General features: G+C 42.0%; 1 protein-coding gene across 2 annotated transcripts; it reads left to right on the top strand.

The window, feature by feature from the left end:
* The first annotated feature begins 11,154 nt into the window (after positions 1-11,154).
* On the top strand, positions 11,155-20,719 carry LOC144704912 (cyclin-like protein). 2 transcript variants are annotated; one of them, XM_078577496.1, is made up of 12 exons: positions 11,155-11,506; positions 12,637-12,685; positions 14,275-14,670; positions 16,087-16,328; positions 16,421-16,567; positions 16,683-16,880; positions 17,222-17,296; positions 17,433-17,493; positions 17,593-18,466; positions 18,758-18,811; positions 20,096-20,167; positions 20,320-20,719. In XM_078577496.1, the coding sequence occupies exons 1-12, from the start codon at positions 11,180-11,182 to the stop codon at positions 20,384-20,386; spliced, it is 2,562 nt and encodes an 853-aa protein (XP_078433622.1). In that variant the 5' UTR covers positions 11,155-11,179; the 3' UTR covers positions 20,387-20,719. The 2 variants fall into 2 exon arrangements, with proteins under 2 accessions (XP_078433622.1, XP_078433623.1); XM_078577497.1 differs by lacking the exon at positions 20,096-20,167.
* The last annotated feature ends 251 nt before the right edge of the window (positions 20,720-20,970 follow it).

The raw sequence follows: 20,970 nt of genomic DNA, 5'->3' as shown, positions 1-20,970 counted from the left end.
ATTAGTGAACATAAATATGATGATGAAGATGATGATGACGATAGCAATGAAGATAAAATATGATGATGATGATGGTGATGACGACAGCGATGAAGATAAAATATGACGACGATGAGGGTAATGTCGATAGCGATGAAGACAAAATATGACGACAACGAGGGTAATGACAATAGCGATGAAGATAAAATATGACGACGCCGATAGTGATGAAGATAACATATGACAATGATGATGGTGATTATGATAGCAATGAAGATAAGATATGATGATGACGATAGCAATGAAGATAAAATATGACGATGACGATAGTGATGAAGATAAAATATGACGACGACGATAGCAATGAAGATAAATTATGACGATGACGATGATGATGGCGATGACAATGGCAATGACAATGGGGGTGATGATAAATATGAAGATGAAGACAATGCAGATGATAATAAAGATGACGGTGACGGTGACAGTGATGATGACGACAACGATGAAGGTGTTTTGATTTTGTTAAGAAAAAGAGAAAAAAGCTCTCCTTGGATTGAATATTTCTCCACAACAGATGATGTAATACGATGTCGGCCGGGATCGAGCGGCTCGTATTACGTCACAGGGAATGAATGGATGCGTGAGATGCAAGCTCATGAAGTGAAAGAACGAATGAGCAGTTGTAGGTATCGTTGGGTGAGAGGTGTAAGTCACACCGGACAACGAGGGGAATGATCCTAGGATCAGATTCCCAATGACCCGCTAGACCTACTAGACGACTAATTAGTGAGGGGCGTTTTACGGCCCACGAATGTTCGGCGTCTAAAAATCAAGCGAGAATCCATCAACCTCAAGAATTCCTACACTCGACGACGGTGGCTATCCTATCCGAGATTTATGACGAAAATAATGGCAGAGGACGCGATGGCGGAAGACGAGAGTGAAGAAGATAATAATGCTGGAAATATGGAGGGGACACGAGACTGACCTTTCGGTATCGCTAGTCCAAGGCATTCGTGTAATCCCGTCGAGTTGAAGGCGAAATGTGGACGGCTCGGGTCGTACGATCGATTAGCGACGACACATTCCGGTCAGCAGGTTTCATAGCCTGGCGGCGAAGGCACTAGGTGATGCTGGGTCGGCCGACCTTTGTCCCGCACGTGGGCTGGCGCCGCCGCGGGGCGCAGGCGAGTGGCGCTGCAGCGCAGGTGGCGCTGTGCCTTGGTGAAGCGCGTCTTGCCCGGGTAAGCGTGGCGCTTGTCGCGCGTAGCCAAAAAGACGCGGTGGCGCGCGCACAGGGGAATGTGGCGGGGTGGATGACGCGGGCGAGCGAAGGAGAAGGATCAGGGCAGGAAGGGGTGAGGATGGTGGGGTAAGAAGTTCAAGAAAGAGGGAGAGGGCGGACAGTCAAGAAAGGTTGGAAGGGAAGGGGTGCAAGGGTGAAGAGGGTCAAGAATTGGGTGAATCAAGAACGTGGGGAGGGGGGGGGAAGAAATGGTCAAGAACGTGGGAGGAGGGGATCAAGAACGCGGGGAAATGGATCAAGAACGTGGAAGAAGGGATCAAGAACGCGGGGAAATGGATCAAAAACGTGGAAGGGATCAAGAACGCGGGGAAATGGATCAAGAATGTGGTAGGAGGGACCAAGAATGCGATGGGAAGGGGAATGGATGGTGGACGTGGGAAAAGGTACCAAGAAATGGCTTTCTTGAACTGTAACAACCAAGAACCCTCAAAGAAAGAGGAGTTCTTGATGGATCTGGGGCGTGCTCCCTCGACGGAGCAGATTTCCCCGGTTGATGGTGTGTCGGCGACGCTTCTTGAATCTCCCAAGATCCCCGGAGTAATCTCGACGAAGGCCTCTTTCGATTCTTGATGGCGACGGCTTCTTGAAACTCTTTCCTCGCACCGGAGGGATCTCGACGGTGCGCTTTAACACGTCTCCCTCGGAGTGATCTCGAAGGGAGAGACGTGGGCTCTACCCACGGAGTGATCTCGACGTGGGGTGGGGCTAGCCAAACCCCCTACACTATTCTCTACGATAGGGGGGAGACGAATTGTGAATAAACTTTTCAACAATGACTCCAAGGTGTTCCTTGGGCATGCCATCCCCTTATATAGTGAGGATGGGTGCCAAGTGAACGTGGGAGAGGACGAACCGTCGCGAGACGTGGTTTGGCCTCTCCTTACAAATTCAAAATACAAACATAAAAAGTAAAAACGACGAGGACGGGGCCCAACAACATTGGCCCAGTCCACGAATCCGAAAATACAAACACACATGAAAATGAGCATAAGTAAAAAAATAAAAGTTCTTACGCGGGGTACTTAAACCCCGGGTGGCGAGCGTCGGCGCGAGCTGCTCGGTGTGGCTGACGACGTCCCGTCGCGTCATCCTCGAGATGGTTCTTCGTCATCGTGGCGTCGTCCTCGAGATGGTCCTCCATCAAGATATGTGTAGTTCAGTAATATTGACAGTATCTCTCCTTTTATTTCCATTGCAGATCTTGATGGCAACATAGTTCCAAATCCAACTTACAAGCACGGGTGTAAAATACCTAATCGTTAATCAGGTTGATGAAAATGGTATTATACCTAAACGTTAATCAGGTTGATTCATGCCATGATTGTTTAATGCACTGACCTGAGACACCAAGGACATCTCGTGAATGGATGACTACATTTTTACTATGCCTTACGAGCCTCTAATCATGGGATTCAAACAAATCATAGCTTGGATGTAGTAAGAAACTTACGGAGGTGATTGAGTGGTATGCTGTAACACGTAGTCGTCGGGACCGTACATCACGTATTACAACATAAGGAAAGTGAGTAAAATGCACGATATGTATATGATTTTAGAGGTAACTAGCAACAAGAAAACATAGGCAATCTACTGAAATAGAACTACGATTCACTTGACTCCCAAGACAAGGATCGTTACGATCAAACTCCTAATGACCCATGAAGATCACTCGAATACCGATGTCGCGAGGAGCTCAATGGCCAAAAGCGTCCACAACTCTCATTATCAAGTAAGTTAATCCGAAACCACAAAAAAAATACCCTATCTCTCGACAAAGTGGCTATCATGTGCGTCATATTTTAGATCTGGCATGAAAACAAATAGCGGAAGACAGCACTCTAGAAGGTAATAATACTGCTAAAAGAGAGAGAAACGGTAGAACCTAGCGTAGGCGAGAGCAACTGTTGAACAATCACGGCAGTTGATTATGGCTGCATGCAGAGAGGATTCACAAGGTGCACGAAGGGTGCTAAATGCACACGGTGAATGGTTGCAGGCAACTGTACGGTTGAATGCGCTGGCGGGTGACGGCGACGACGACGTTTGGCTGGTCGTGCAGCTGGCAGAAAGTAGTGCGGGTTGTTGGGCGCACGCGGACAGTGTGCGGAGTGCAGCGGCGGGCGGCACGTGCAATGGTGTGTGGCAGCAAGGGCACGCGCAGCTACGCGCGATGTGTGCGGTGATGTGCGGTGCGCGCATTGGCAAGTGACATGCACAGATGTGTGTGGCGTGCGCAGATGCGTCCGACGTGCTTGTGGTGGTGCGTGCGGCTGCGTGCGGCTACGTGCGCTACGCGTGGTGGTGGTCGACATGCACCGCTGCGGTGATACGCTCGGCGACGCACAAAGTGCGCAGCGGCGTGCGACTGCACACGTGGCACCCGGTTGGGCCACGGGCGATGCGTGCAAATGGGAGTGGCAGGGTGGGGCGACGGTGAGCTGCGCGTGCGGCAATGGCGACAGCAGAGTCCATGGCGGGGGTGGTGGCGGCAGAATTCAAGAACAACACCAAGAAAGTGGTTTTTGATGATTCTTGTGCGACAATGCGATCAAGAAACTGGCTTCTTGATTGGCTCCATAAACAAAGGGGAGGTGTCGTTGATGGCAGTTCTTCCACAGAGTGATCTCAACGTGGTGAATCTGGCGCGACGGCGAGGAACCCACGATCTCGATCTACAATCGCTACACTAACTAGGCGAAAATGAAACTCAAAAGAAGAACAATGCTTTCAATTTTCAGGACAGTCTAAGACATCCTTCAACACACCATCCCTTTATATAGGGAGGGAGGATGCCCAAGTGGCCAACAACGGGGGAAAACCATCGGGAGACAATATTCCCCTTCAATGTACATTACAAAGAGATGAAATAAACAACAGAAGAGGCCCAATCTGAATTGTTTGAGGAAATTAAAATACAAAGAAATAAAGTGCAATACTTACAAGTAAAAACTATGTCAGATACTTGAAGCTAGAATCACGAACGTCAGCTCGAGCAGTGTGGCGCGGGTGAACTCGTCCCGTATCGATGTAGTCGCGATGGTCCCCCATCATAGTTAAGACCGGATCATCTGCCCTCGGTATAAGAGGAGATTGAATTAAGGAAGATGATACAGAAAAATCCCTAGCTAGGGTAATGAGGATATTGGAGAGGGCATTCTCCAATGATCCCCGTTCCGCATTAGTACTAATCAAATGACGGATTAGGGTGTGATGATAAACCATACCCTAAGTCTGTTTGAAAGTCTCGCGCGGATGATAGAATATACATATATGATAACCAATGACAGTAAAGGTTCCACGAGAGAGTTCAACACTACTCAGTATCTTCTAGAGCACGAGGTGTAGAATTGCACCCTACGGGATTGAAACTTAGCCTATTGATTTGGTTAAATCGGTCCTTATTTAATTAATATATATGTTGATATAGTTAATTAATAAGGTTGGTCAATAATTATTATCGGGCCGCTAAAGTTATTAACTAGAACGATAGATGGGCCTAGAGGGTCACATGCATAATCACCCATATTGATTTAGAAAGTTATCAAATCTGCCTTGATTTGAAGAATATGGGTTGGGGACGCTAATCATCATCCCATAACCTCAGGGCATGACTTCTCCTATGTGATGGTGCAGATATGGGCCTTCCTAGTGATAGATTTTATGTGACCGTCAAGCCAATCACACTACCGTGTTTATTTAAGTTCATTGAATAAAATATTTGCATTCATTATAATAACGTGTGATGTTTATAATGAAGTCCATGAATACGTGCAATGACTTAGTGAATTACGATGATATCATAATACATTGATCACTAGTCTTTAAATGTGTATTCTAAATATTCCTATTCGATGGATATTCGAGACATACATCAAATTATCCGGATAGAATATCACTATCTGATCTTACTTATACGATAAGTATACGTAATCCTATAGCTATAAGTGTGGCGAAACTAAGGACAGATAGTGGGTGCTCATTGGAGAAAGATTTTACTAAATTGATCCATACGAATCACTAAATGGTATTATACTTGAATGTCAATCAGGTTGATTCAAGTCATGGTTGTATAAGTGATCCACTGACTTGAGACACCAAGGACATCTCGTGAGTAGACGACTATGTTTTGACTATGACTCACGAGCCTCCTATCATGGGATTCAAATAAGTTATAGATCGGATGTAGTAAGAAGCTTGCAGAGATGATTGAGTGGTCAAGACAGGATTATTCATCCTCGGTATAAGAGGAAATTGACTCAAGGAAGACGATGCAGAAAATCCCTGGCCAGGGTGGTGATGATATTGGAGGAGTTCTCCAATGATCCCCGTGACGCATCAGTACTAATCGAATGACGGATCAGGGTTTGACGATAAACCATACCCTAAGTCATTCGGGAGTCTCGCACGGATGATGGATTATACATCTCAAAGTGAGCATGCCAAGGGTGTTGTAATAAGTTCCCCAATAGGTAATTTCAATGTTTTATTTTAAATATCGATTGTGAATCGATCGACACACTTCCACATCCATGGAATGTGTTTTCCATGGCCGAACCAAGGCACAGAAACCAATAATTCAACCCAACACCTACTCCATTGGCATCGTTCGTGATCTCTAAGGCTGTCATGACCTGGGATGCACTCAGGAGAAGCTGAAAGGGTCTCCTCCACAGCTCTGATTCCTACAATGAGAAAAATTCTCTTGACCCCCCCATCAGTTGCACCTGATCCAAAATCTCTCACAGGTAGTTGGATCGTCCTATGGTCCCCCCACCATCGTCGATCTCCATTGGCCACTGACGAGAATGATGGCTGGGGGTGACAAAAGTTGGGTTTACCCCCCGACTGTTTGATCTCCTTTGGGTGGGTCTGATAGCTGCAATTAAGTTGTAGTCGTGGACCCCACACTTGGTGATGCACCCCTCTTTGCCTTGTTGGCTTCCCCATTAGTCACCTTGTCAATGCTAGCCTTCCTTCTGGTTCGTGAGGTGGGCCCCATCATCCGTGTTCGCCGCCCATGACGAACCACGATCCTGCAAGGAGAACAATAGTAAGTATTAAGCGCAACATGATCTTTTCTAAAGAGATCATATGGATAAGATTAAATATTTTCATCTTAGAAATAGTCCCATTAGGATATGAGCTTTGGGCTAGGTCAACTCAAAACTCGACCATCTTTTCTTTTTATATGTTTAACTATTGCAGCACATTGGGTTGCAATTCGCCTATCGTTCTGGTCAACACGATTTTCTGCAATGGGGAAGATAGAGAAATGTTAATCCCACGTGGAGAGATTTAAAAACATGCGCATCTGTATAAACTCCACATTGAATTATCTACTAAATAAAGTAAACCATCCCCCTTGCGCAGGTGCACATGCTAGACTATCATGGGCATATGTGGACTCCATGTAGGCTCCTTGATTCTCATTCATGCACCTAGGCGCTATTGCTCATGCGTAGCATTGAACCCCTACGGGCGGACTTGAGTGCTCATGCGCTTGTCTGCTTGTGGCTGGCTTGAGTGTTCTTCCATTAGCATTTGGATTGCTTAAAAACCCCCTTTTCTCTTTTATTTATTTATTTAATTCCTACCTTGCACAATGCACCATAACCAACTTACAAAAGTTAAATCCATCAAAGGTAATAATCTTGAAGCATGTTCTAGGTGAGAATGTATGGGCATAAGAATTATGAAAAAGTGTTGTTTAAGGAAATGCCAAAATAAATGCATGGCATGCGAACTATACCAGCACGAAGGTAATATCAATAAAATTGTGCATGGAATGGTTCTAAGATATGTATGTTTTCATTACTAAAAATGAGTTCATGATGAAGCCTATGTGATCTATACGTTCCTTCGAGACCTAGGCACGATGTAAATGTCAACCACATGAAGACTGAAGATATAGTGATCAATATAAAGGTGCATGATGTATATATGGCATATCACCTTGCCGCAAATTCCAATAGCTTCATTCTCGTGGAAAATAATGTGCAAGGTCAAGGATCTCACGTCCAACCTTCTAATACTCAGAGGGATGGCTATTAGACACCTGCCTACCATCCAAAACCGTGGATGAGACAGGGGCAGGTTCAACTAAAGCTTCCAGCTCCAATGTCAAATGTGCTCCCAATTAAGACATAGAGTTCATGGATGCAATGAATGTGATGCTAGAGAAATCAATTGTGGATCCCACCATCACATGGGTCTTCAGATTGAACATCATAGATACCTACAAAAGCATATATGACTACTACCACAACCACATTTCATCACTAAGGTTGGTACCCCAACAGTTGTGTGACCCCCACATGACGAATGACCAACAACTGGCCAACTCTGTGATCACCTACCAGAGGACTTATCAGCTTCATCTCGGTAAAGGAACAGTTTCGAACATTCTCTCCTTTGGTGCGTCTACCATCTCTACTTCTGATAGGCATCTCTGGTCTCAAAAATATACTCCATGTCCATGAGACTAAAAAGAATCTACTGCGCATTCAAAAGTCGGCATATGATAACAATGTTTCGTCGAATTTCATCCTTTCTATTTTTTTGTGAAGGACATGGTAACCCGCCAAATCCTTTTGCAAGGATCGGTTGAGGGTCTATACTACCTTTAGCAACCCAGCTCATCTTGTGGTGTGTTCCTTGGAGAACAAGCATCTTCCACCACATGGCATACTCGCACGGGACACCCTCGGCTAAAATCCTTCAGGATGTCATCAATTGATTTGGCCTTCCCGCTTATCACTTTGATAAACATTTAATCTATGACTCTTGTCATATTTTGAAATCCCGTAAGTCATTTAAATCCTCTCCTCGACACTCTACTCAACCTCTTGAAGTCTTACATGAAGATTTATGACGATTGTCCCTTGTTACTCTCCTTCTGGTTTTCTATACTATGTTATCTTTGTTGATGATTACAGCAAATATACATGGCTTTATCCACTTAAAAATATAAGTTAACTTTGTGCTTACTGTTATCCAAAAATGTATTGAAAATCAGTTCGATACTAAAATGAAATCCTTTCAGTGTGATTGGGGTGGAGGTATTCAGACCTTCCAATCTTACTTTAAAACTCAAGGCATTGACACGTCAAGTCTCCTGCCCATACGCACCAGATAAAAATGGAAGTGTAGAGAAAAAGCATTAACACATCAGTGAAACAACCCTCGCTCTTCTATACCACGCGAGCATGTCAAAAAAATTATGGGACGAAGGTGTTGCCATTGCAGTTTTTCTCACTAATTGGATGATCATATCTCTCATTAAGCATAAGTCTCCATACAAAGTTATTTTCCAATTACCACTTGACAATCATTTTTCTTAAAGCCTTTGGTTGTCTGCGCTATCCTCGAAATAAGCTTGATGAAAAATCAGAACACTATGTATTTCTGGAATGTAGCTTGTTGCATTTTAGCTATTAGTTCTTGTCTCCGCATATAAGTTTTTTACATCTTGACATGTTATTTTAATGAATTTTTTTCCGTTTATGTGAACCTTACAGAATTTTTTACATCTCGCGTCCGTCATCGACAAACCCATTCTCATTCCATGTTGTCACCCATTCTTAGAGTCTTTTGGATTCACTGTGGGCTATTGTTGGGAAGAAGTACTTCATGATACTTCTTTGCATCCATCCATGAAGCCATGGCTAGTTGACCGTGGCTTCTGCAATGAAGTTGTATTGTAGGTGCATAATTTATTAACTATGTCTGGTCACGAATGATCAGAATGGTTCATATAGTTTCTTTTAAATGTTTTGTATAGCTTGGACAACTATAGATTTTTTTAGTGAAGCACTTGACAAGTTGTTGCTAGATAGCAAGCATACACCCATCATGAATCCCAGGCACAAGTGATGTCTACATCAAAATTCATATCAAGGGGATGAAACCATGCATCTAGTGGAAGGTAACATGTGAACTCTTGTATCAAGAGTCAGAAATGGCTACGAAGGAACTTATGTCAGTCTCTGCAACAAATGCACCTTCGTCGATATTTTTCTTCGTCAATTGAGTGACCATGGTTAACATTGGAAAGGATCGAACTACTCATATCACCAAAATGATACCAACCAAAATGACAAAGATAGCAACGAGGACTTGGAATCTGATTAGGTTGAACCTCTTTTTTTGCTTCAATATGTTCATCGTCATGGATATTGTTTTATGTATCAAAGGGTGACGTACCAATACAACTCATCTTTCTTTTTCGTTGAGCAATATTTTGACATTCATTCATAACATATATTAATTTGTGACTTTTAAATATATTATAAAATACTGTGTGCACACATTAAAACTAATGTTTCTTAAATATTAATTCTAATGTTACTAATTTTGGAAATATTATAAAATTATTATCTTCATAGTGGTGGAATCCAGTAATTATAAATCCAGTAATTATAATTTTGTGACTCACAAAGTTTTTTTAAAAAACTTATGTTTCAAAAACATTAGTAATATTGTTACCAAGTTTCCATAATATTATAATTGTCATCTACACCGTGGTGGAATTCAATAGTTATGAAATTAATTCCTAACCAATAAACATTTTATTAACTTAACCATCCAGGGAAATATCAGACCATGGCTATTCAAATATATTTTTACACTTCAATGTTTTTTCTATTCACAACGCCAATTATTATTTAAGCACAAAAAGGGCAAATATTTCTGCGAATTCGTGACGTGCAAAACTTCTACATGACTTGGCACCAAACATCGCGCACCGGTTTTGCTGAAACCGAAAAACTCCCACATGTGCTCAAATTTTCAGACTGCACCGCACAACCTTCTCCACACCCTCAGTTCCGGAAGACGGCCAAAGGACTAAACAAACGACAACATCACAATTCCCTCCATGAGACAAAAAGACCAGTTCTGTTCCGTCCTGTCCCATCATTCGTCCACAAAGAAAATATCAGTCTCTTTCTTCAAAAGACGCCCCCAACAGATAACACACAGCACCCATCATCCATCCCGTTCTCTCCCGTCGTCCGTCCCGTCAACAATCCCGTTATTTACAGTCATTCGTCTCGGTCTCTCCCGTCATCCATCCCATCGCCGTCCTGTTATTTCCCGTCATCCTTCCTGTCGCCCATCCCATTATTTCCCGTCATTCATCCCATTTTTTCCCGGCATCCTTCCCATCACTCGTCTCATTATCCATTACCGTAATCCGTTCCACTCTCACCATCATCTGTCCATCACCCATCGGGGATGCCTCTGGGTATTCTCAATCGGCGAAGCCTCTAAGGTGTTCTCAATTGGCAAATCCCGTTATTTCCCATCATTCGTCCCATTTTCTCTCGTCATCCGTCCCATCACCCCGTCTCATCATCTGTCACCGTAATCTGTCCCACTCTCACCGTCATCTGTCCGTCACACATCCCGTTCTCTCCCGTCATCCGTCCCATCGTTCGTCACCGTAAGCCGTCCCGCTCTCCCCCGTCATCCCTCCATCACCCATCCCGTTATTTCCTGTCATTCACCCCGTTCTCCCCCATCATCCGTCCAATCACCCCGTCTCATCATCCGTCACCGTAAGCTGTCCCACTCTCCCCCGTCATCCGTACGTCACACATCCCGTTATTTTCCGTCATTCTTCCCGTTATATCCGTCCAGTGTCCCCATATGGCCGCATCATCATCCGTCACCGTAATCCGTCCCATTATCCCCGTCATCCGTCCCAGTCACCCCCCGTATGGCCGTATCATCATCCGTCACCGTAATCCGTCCCATCATCCCATTATCCTTCCGGCATCCGTCCGATTCTATTCGTCCTCCGTCCCATCATCCGTCCACAAACTCGCGCTATATAAACCCCCGGCTGGGAGCGGTCGAGCAGACCAGTTCGATCCGTCGTTCAAGGAAGAGATGGACGCGTTGACGCCGACGGGCCGCCGCTTCGCCTGGGCGGCGCCGCCGATGACCGCCGGAAATCCGCCGCCAGGCCAGTATTGGTACCCGCCTCCACCGCACTTCCCTCACCCGCAACATCAACCTCGCCCTTCGCCTTGGGCGCCCCCTTCCGACCACGGCCAGCAATTTCGTCATCCTTCTCCATTCCCTCCTGTCGCGATGCAATTTCCTCCCCAGCACGGTACAAACCCTTCTCCATTCTACCCCCCGCCGCTTCCTTCTCAGTCGTTTGCTCCGCCGCCGCCTGCCGCTTTGCCTCCGGCTTATCCTCAGCCAAATCAGGTATTTTTTTTCTGTTCGGCCTTTGTTTGGAACGTCTTCTGTGTTTTATTTTGTTTAATCATGTGTTTTCTCTCTTTTGCCGACTTGGGTTTTGTTCTGTGGACGTGACTTTGATGGGGATACATTGATAGATTGATGAACTTGGATATGAATATGCACTTTTTGGGAGATAGATGGATTGAACAGACTAGATGGTGAGATGGATTGATATATTGATGGACGTATTAGATGGATGGATAGTTTGAGAGATATGCGCTTTTGGGGAGGTAGATAGATAGAACAGACTAGATGGTGAGATGGATAGATATATTGATGGACGTATTAGGTGGATGGATAGTTTGAGAGATGCACTTTTTGGGAGATAGATGGATTGAACAGACCAGATGGTGGGATGGATTGATATATTGATGGACGTATTAGGTTGATGGATAGTTTGAGAGATATGCGCTTTTTGGGAGATAGATATAACAGACTAGATGGTAAGATGGATAGATATATTGATGGACGTATTAGGTGGATGGATAGTTTGAGAGATATGCACTTTTTGGGAGATATATAGATAGGCTGACTAGATGGCTGAGATAGATAGATACCATTTATCGATTTTCTTGTAGCGTTGGGAAACTGAGTGGAGAGTTTTGGATGCAGAAAGTTGTTGATCGTAGGCTTTCTTTAGAAGCTAGATGCCAAGAATTATTTGAAGATCTAGGTTGAACAGTAGGTTGAAGAGTTCGAATTCTTTGTGGATGAATGTTGTTCCTTGTCTTACTCCCTTTTTTCAAAGTCTTGGTCTACTTTGTAGAAAGCTAGTGAATTATTCGCTCTTGAAAGTCGGTTCATATGATGATTTTCTTTGTGGATTGGCGATCTTCTGTGGCGTGCTGCTAACATGTTTTAAATTAAATTATTCATTTCGTGCATTATAAGGAGTTGGTTGGCCACAAATCCCTTTTTTGAAGCATTTTGGTGCATCGTTTGAAAAAATGGTGAAGATTTTGAAATTAAGATAGCATTGCCATTTGCTTTTTTCTTTTTCATCTTGGCCGATAACTTCATATTTTGCTGTGCGGACTGGCTCATGATTTCCCTGTAATAATAACTTATTAAGGGCATTTGTGATATTCCAACAGATGTGGGAGAATTCACCATGGCATGGTGCTCAGGGCTGGAATTATGCAGGTTACTTCAGTTCTCCTTTTTATATATATATATTTTTGAAAACTTACATTTCTTTCTTCTCTTATTTTCGTTCGTCACTTTCTTATTTGGCTTGAAGTCGGCTTAATATCATTTACTTGTAATGTTGTTTAAAATATCAGATATTATGAAACTGTGAAACTTATTTTTAAAATACGTGCCAACTTATTTTCCTGGGTTGAAAGATAAGTCAGCTGCATGCCATTTGATTGAAACATCAGCTAGTTATTGTGAATGTTGTTGGTTGTCATTTCATTGATGCTGGCATTGATTTACTTTAGGAACTTACTCTGAAGTAGAGAGTAAGCGTTACTCTGGATAAGTGATCGTGCAACTCTTGCATTGAATTCCATTTTTTTCCCACTTGCCTTGGTATCAAAAAAATTATTTTTCAGTTGCTTTACAACTGCGCACCGAGTCCTGAATCTGAAAAAGAAAATTGGGTATATTATATCTTCGAGTTCTTTCATCATTCGTATTACATCTTGAATTTTTTGTTTAGTCATTGTTTTTTATTCAAAATCTTTATAGACCTTTATCTTGTATTTTTAGAAACTCTTAGGACTAAAGAAAGAGTAAATGTTTTTCTAGTTTTAGAAAATTTTAGCTCTTTCTTGATAGATTTAAGAGAAGGAGTTTGTTTTCGATTAGAACCCAGAACAAATATTGTCTTTTTTCTTTTTTTCATAATGAAATCGTACTTTAGATTTTCCCCAAGGGCTCAGATGAAGTACCACAGTAAGTGTGCTGCTTACTGCTCTCATATGGTGGAGGGAGATGGAAAATGAAAGAGAAAGAGGCAGTGGTGGAGGGTACAGAGTGGTTGGGAGAAATAAGAGAGATAGAAAGACATGTCTAAAGCCATCCTTGGATGCCTCTGCGGTATCTCTGTCATGTGGGGTTTGTCTGATGATACGAACCTGCTGGTTCGTATCGGGGAGAAGACGAGAAGGGAGGGAGTAGGCGCCGGGATGGAAGTCGGCGTGCCGGGATGGACTACGGCAGGTGGGGGCAGGCGGAGTGGATGTCGCCTACGTGAGGGAACCGGAGGAGTGGACGTCGCCGGAGGGAGCCAAACACATTTCTGGAATACTTCTTGGCCTGCCCTCCTCAAGGGAGGGCTGTTCTATTTAAAGAGATTACAAAAGGTCCAAATGACCTAAATGCCCCTATTGGGATAAATGACAAAAAGGACTAGATATATCGGGGTCGTATCATCTGAGAGCTCTGGACGCTCTCCACTTTCTGTTATCTTCGAATACCCCGTATGATTTCCCTTTTGACCTTAAGTAGGCCCCTTAGACCTAACGACCTAATTGCCATTATTGGGCCAGCCCAGTAACAGATTCCCATCTCAAAGGCTCAGTTTAGATTCGATGTATTGTGTTATTCTTATCATAGTTTACGTTTGATGAACATAATTTCTATCGATGATTTCTTACACAAGAAAGTCTATTCTTTCAGAAAAAAGAAGTCTATTCTAGCATTACGGTTGCATCATTTGAAGTGGTTTCGCCTATTCTTGTATATTGATCGGTGATTCACTTAATTTTATTCTTTGTAAACATCAGATAACTTCCAGTACAATAATGGTGAAGATTGGGCTACGAGGGCTAGGGCATGGGCAGCTTCAAACTCGGCCGTCCAATCGCAATTCTCGTCATTAGAGGCACCGAACAATCATTACAATGAAAGCTATCAACACAGTGCTGTCCCTACTCTCTCTCATGATGGTCAGCTTTCGACAGCTTCTGCTTCTGAAGAGCATATCCCAGATGCTGGAGCAGATACAAACAGAAAATTAAGCAAAATGCCAGGGACATTTCCGAATGCTGTCCAATTTGCGGCAAAAGATGAATCGGCAACTTCAGGATGGAGTGCTGTCATTGGTCCACCTCAGCAGTCATTTACTTCATCTACATCTGTTAACGTGCAGGAGGTATCATCTAGTTATTCATCATCCTCAGGTATGTTTCTGTTAGTTCGGCATTTGAGTATTAACCACATCCAAAATCCAGGACGCAATAATCAGTATTGCTTTATTTGCTTTATGATTCTGGAATCTGTCCATCCTTTCAGGACTTCCTTGCAAATAATTTATTTATCGCGAATAAACATTTTTAGTAGAATAGTTAAAAAAAAAACATTTTCAGTAGATCCATTTTTATCGGCTTCCCTCTTCCGGATTGATCAGAATGCGATTTTTTTTGTTTTCCCTTTGGAAAGGCTGTAACATTGTGAGATCAATGTACTAAGTGGGTTCAGGGGAATTTTAGCCTTCTGTAAACTTGATCGTGGAGAAAATGGTCTCCATAAGAGACATGGTTACATGAAACTTGCCTTCTTTGGCTCATTGTGGCGGACAAGTATTCCTTTGTTTGGAATTCACGCGTTGTTTTTCCACATATAATTTAATCGTTTTAAATCAAGTATTGGTAATTTTAGACTATTTTTCCATTTTATTGAGGCTCTATGATGATTCTAGGACTGTTCTATTGTATTTAAATGAGAACTAAAATGTTAACTTTTTATTAAACTAGGAGGCTAATTTGCAGTACTGACATCGAGCTAACTTACTCCAAAGGTTGTACATGAGGAATATGGAAGAGTGGAATTCAATCATGTTTATCAGTCAGTCCCATCCTAGAAAAACCTCTCCTGTAGCCGCTAATCCTCATTCAGTCCATTCCTTTGTGTTGCACAATCGTTCCAAACAGTGATTTTTGCTGACTTGGGCATTTAGGTGATATGTGTTCCTTGTTGGGTATGTGGTGATCAGCAGGAAAATTTTCAAGAACTGGGATCATGCGGAGAAGATTATTTTCTGGAACATTATTGTTTTGAAGAACACTATTCGCTATTTTTTTCCAAAAAAACTATATTTGCTATATTTTCTCTTATTTTACAATTTATTCGTCTATCGTTTCAACCCTAGAAAACGGTAAACCTGCATACGCTCTACATTTCATTGTCTCATTTGTATAACGTGAGCCAAAGGTCCGGCCATGATAGTCGATCACGAAATCAACCTTCCTTGTCATTCTGTGTTCATACTATTCAGATAGAGATCTCCGGTAGTTTTCCATCAACAAATGATATTGGAAGGGAATAGAGAGAGAATAAAAACTTGTCTGCCCTTTTTTTGTGAACAACATTAATGCCCAAAAGACTTAAATACCCTTGACAGAGTTTGGGGATCAGAACGGATTCCCTTCTGTTACGTATTGTGTGTGTCATCTTTTTGCTGAAATTTCGACGAGAGTCAGATCCACCTACAATTTCGGATCATGCATTCTATGCTTGTTGGTGGTAGTCCTTTAAAAGATGAAAAGTTTGTGGAAAATATGCGTATTATTCACGATTTCTCTGATTAAAATTGCTAGCTAACAAAGAAGCAAAGGATAGGCTTGAAAAGTTACACATGCCAATTGGTCAGCCTCAAGCCTTTGAACAGATCTCCCTTGAACAAGCTCAAATCCAGAATGCATTTTCTATTAATATGGAGCAAGCGGGCTCAATAAAACAAGGTACATCTTCCCCTTCTGTTCTTGGTTATGCTCAAGCAGCTGGCCCTGTTCCTGTTCCCCTCTTTCCTCATGTCTCACCAGTTCCTCCCGGACCTCAGGTGCGTTCTAATTTATTCATTTTAGTTCCGCCGATTGTATTATTTGAGACATTTATCGAAATCCTGAGTTGTTGTGCCTCCATAATTTGTAGTTTGAGCTGCCATCCCAAGCCTTTGGAAGGATACAGCAGCCCAACTTTCAGTCGCCTTTCAATTATGATGTGGGCCCACCACATCCTGTAACTGCTTTTCCTGTGGACACGGTTGAAACTTATAATCTGTCTGAGCGCCCTAAGAAGGTAGAAATTTCCTTCAATATGCTCTCGATTTAACTTTTTTTTGAAGAAAAAAAATCTATTTAATTTCGTTTTCTTGCTTGTATAAACACCTCTCTTATTTTGTTCTGTTCTTTAGACTGCTGTGCCCAATTGGCTTAGGGATGAGATCATAAAGAAGAAGGCCTCAATCGTGGGTCCCTCGCAAGAACATCCCTCTGAACATTCTCATGCCACAGCAACCCATGTTCATAAAAAGGATACTCGAAATGAAGAGCCAGTGGATCAAAAAGGCATCGACTCTTCTAAGTCTTCAGAAGATGAAGATGATGACGAGGTATTCACCTTATTCCAGAATCTTCTATCATGGCCAAAAACAAGTGAAAAAAAGGGACCGTGGATTCAGATATTTGCAATCTCTGCCTCTCTACTTGCTCTGGTCTTATGTTATTCTCTTGCCTTACTATTTCCTTAGCATTTTCTGCATATTTTGTATTCAGCTTTGAAGACAGAGCAAATAATTTTACAGAACCATTATTGGTTCGAACTTTTTTCCAATGGAGATTATTATTATTTTTATTTTATTTTAAATCATTGAGAGTCTCCTGATTCCCTTGAATAAATTGATTACTTTCTAGATTTGTTTCTGATCTTTGGTACGCTTTGTGCTCTTCATAGGATGATGCTGATGAGGCTAGGCAGGCTGCCATCAACCTGGAGATCAAGCGGGTTCTAACCGACGTACTTCTTAAGGTTTTGATTCTTGTTTCACGTGTGTATTTACCTTTTATAGTGAAATTTATTTCCTAAAAGTGTTTCGACTCCCTGCCTTTTTCAAGCTGGTTATAAATCACTCATGTCTTACTTGGAACCTGTTATTTTTTGTCAGGTAACTGACGAACTCTTTGAAGAAATAGCAACAAAGGTTCTGAATGAAGATGAATCCGAGGGTACTTTTTGCTTCATTTTGCTTCATTTTGCTTCGACCTTCTGTACTGTAATGGTTATCCATCCATGAAAACATGTCTCTATGTGTTTTTATGTATCAGGGGTTCATGTTGCTAATGTTGGGAAGCAGAGAGACTCCACTTCACCTCCACCATCAGCTACATCGAAGACACCTGCCAAAGTTGTGCGTTCATCAGCTCCGGCCATTGGAAATTCTGATGGCGCAACTCTTATTGGAATTAGTAATAGCGGAGGGGCCATATTAGGTCTGGCAGATTACTCATCTGACGATGATGAAGATGGGTCTGAAGAAATCCAAAGGGCAAATCCATCATTTCCTGCCAAGGTTCAAGAATCTGTTGACCAAATTTTAGAGAGAGAAGAAAAGAAAGAGGGACACGTTGGAAACGTTTCTTCAGAAGAGCACGTTGAAGTTTCACTTGGGCTGGACAGTAACAGCAAGATAGCCCCTTCTCTCTCTAACGGGAATATTACTGGCCAAGAGAAAACTAAGTTAGGTCCTCTAAAAACCACAAAAGCTCCTGAAAATAGGAATGATTCTGAGATGAAGGATCTTGTGAAAGAAAAACCTCACGTGGAGTTAGACAAGGGGATAACAGCGGTCAAAGAGGTGGAATCTACTGTGCCCAAGTCAAACAAGGGAACTTCTTTGTCTGGAGTTCCAACAACAAAGACGAATCATGACGATATACCGGAAAGAGTTCATCAGTCAAGTGTTCCTAAGCGAGTATCAAAAGATGATGTAGATGACAGAAAGGCCTCCGCTGTAGATCGAAGGGGCCGGCTAAGAGATGATGGTGATGGAAGGAAGAGAGAAACAAGGAAGGATGAGAGAGAAGAGAGGTTTAGGGATTCTGAGAAAGATTTGCGGAAGCAGAAAAAAGGGCGTACTTCACCACCCATTAACGAAAATAGTGAATCTGACGATGAAGTGATGGAGAGTTCAAGAAAAAGGTAATTTTCTCTTCAATGAACGATAAACATTTTATGTACTTATTAGTCTCTATTTGAACCGTGTGGAGGACTGATACAATTTAGGACGAACCTTACAAAAAAATTGCATTTCAATCAAGTATTTTTATCCTCATGAAAGACTCTTACCCGAGTCTTGCAAAGTCAAGGTTTCGGTTCATCTAGATTCTTCTCTAACCATTGTCTATGACGATTAAAGCTAAACTCGTCTATATTGATAATCAATTTCCCGTATTTTATATATTCCAAAAAAAATTCCCGTCTTTTATGCAGGAAGCTGCACTCACGAAGGCCAAGTTTGTCCCCCTCACCGACTAGGCCAAGGAGGTATTTTTTTCTAGAAAGTTTCGCAGGTTCTAAATATGAAATTTACTTGTTTATCGTTTGTGTGGTGTCTTTGATAACCTGACATCCCTCAAGTTCTCCAAAGCAGGATAAATTGTTATTTTTATTAGTTCAATGATATTTGAAGTCCTGCCGAAACTTCAATTGATATTTTATTAGTCCTGCCAGCCGAATATCAAATTGTATAAAAGGATTTTCTGGTCCTTGTCTTAATTTCCTGTTAAACTTGTTGTATTTAAATTTTTTATTATTTTGGGGAGTTTGGCGAGCTCCAAACATTATGGTCAGGCCTTTTATTTTTCGGTCTATTTCTCGTATAGTTACTTGTACAACTCCATCGGGAAGAAATTGGTAGTTCATTTCCTGTCTAACAGAGTTGCTTGGCATTTGTCCAAAAAGCAGAAAGAAGTTCTTTCCCGCCAAATACTGTTTCCTTACAATCAGATTTCTAATTCTCTGATACATTTTAAATCAATTTCATGATGATTCCGTTGGTATTCTTGATACTTAATGTTCTTCTTCAAGATATTTTTAATACTTACAGCATATCTCTCGCTAGAAACTTAGTGAGTCAGCTGACATTTATTTGTTTTCGACAAATGTTGTAGCCATGATTGGGTCTATCACAATAGTCATCATCCTTGGAACTGACTTCTTTGCTACCTGCTTGGCCAGCATTCTGTGCTTAATCCGGAGCCGTTCCTTGTTGGATTTCAACATCATCATCAGCACCTAACTTAAATGGATTTTATTTCATCTTTGATTCTCCTACGGATCGGTTGATCACCCACATCATCATCATTCTACTAAATAATTTTGTCTGCCTTATATTCTTGGCATGCTTGCATGCCTAATCCTGATCATTTTCCTCATTGGATTTCATCATCATCATCATCAGCATCAAACTTAAGGAATTATATTACAGCTACACTTTCCCTATTGGATAGATGCCAACAGCATCACCTTCTATCTTATTTCTTATTTATCTTATATGTTCGGTTTATTTGCATGCCTAATCCAGATCAGTTTCTTTTTCTGATTCCATCATCATCATCAAATCAATTCCATCGTCAATTTTTCTTTTCTTAAATTCTATTTCGTTTTCTTTTCGTAAAATACAACTCTCCATTGAATTTCATATACCATTCCCATATGGGTGCCAAACCTAGTATGATTGATTTGGTCGATCACGATGATGCGATGGGGTTTTGCTGTCGCGATGCCACATTTACTTCGGATCGATTATGATGATGTTTCCATTTCTAGACAAGTTTTGCGGTCACCGCATAGCCGGCATTCCCAACGCAGGCACTCTCCCCATTCTCATGCCGACTTGAGGTGAGAGCCCAAGAACACCCTCACCCTAATCGCCATCCTCTAAACATCTTGCTGGGTTTGTGTTTTTATGAATTGTCAGGAGGGTTGCATTTTTTTTTATAATCCTCATTAAGTAAAATTTTATTGCTGAATTTTTCTCTTGTTTTTCGCAGGAGGCGATCAAGGTCAGGGTCCAGGTCACCTGGGCAGCGGTGGCGATCTGGACGAAGACGGCAGTGAGAGATGTAGAGAGAGAAAGTGCATTCTGTCTTTAATCTCCAGAAACTCTTTCTGCAGACATGAATCACCATGGCAGCTAGAGAGAGAAAGTGCCCTCTGTTTTTAGTTCCAGAAACTCTCTGCTGGTCTGAATTACCATGGCAGTTTTAGGGATTGGAAGTTTGGCGGGCAAAGAGAGATAGGGAATGACAAATATTGTGGATAAGGTGTTCTTGAAGATCTTCAGTTGCTTGTTTGATGGTCTATTAAATGTATATTTCCTTATATGTTGAAGAGAGAGAGATGTATCTTGTGAATATACAATGCATCTGAACTCTTATGCTTACCCTTTCAGTCTCAAGATATCAGAGAGAGAGAGAGAGGTGGTTCTCTCTCTATCTTTCTATTTCTCCAATATTACTATCCATTTGTCTATATGTTTATCTCTCTATTTCCCTCTCTAACCATCTATTATTTACTGGAATCAGTCCCTCTATTTCCCAATTTAACTATTCAGTTGGATTTATAATTCTATGTTTTCCTTTTTATTTTTATTCTCTCCATCTCTATATCTCTATCTTATTTTTTCTTCTATCTGCATCATC

This window comes from Wolffia australiana, chromosome 6 (genome assembly GCF_029677425.1).
Source record: "Wolffia australiana isolate 7733 chromosome 6, ASM2967742v1".
In the NCBI taxonomy this organism is placed as follows: Eukaryota; Viridiplantae; Streptophyta; class Magnoliopsida; order Alismatales; family Araceae; genus Wolffia; species Wolffia australiana.
This window is presented reverse-complemented; position numbering and strand designations above follow the sequence as displayed.

Coding starts and splice junctions, on each gene's coding strand:
- LOC144704912 (XM_078577496.1), top strand. CDS start 11,180: ATGGACGCGTTGACGCCGACGGGCCGCCGCTTCGCCTGGGCGGCGCCG. Junction 11,507..12,636: donor CTTATCCTCAGCCAAATCAG/GTATTTTTTTTC, acceptor ATATTCCAACAG/ATGTGGGAGAATTCACCATG. Junction 14,671..16,086: donor TAGTTATTCATCATCCTCAG/GTATGTTTCTGT, acceptor TAAAATTGCTAG/CTAACAAAGAAGCAAAGGAT.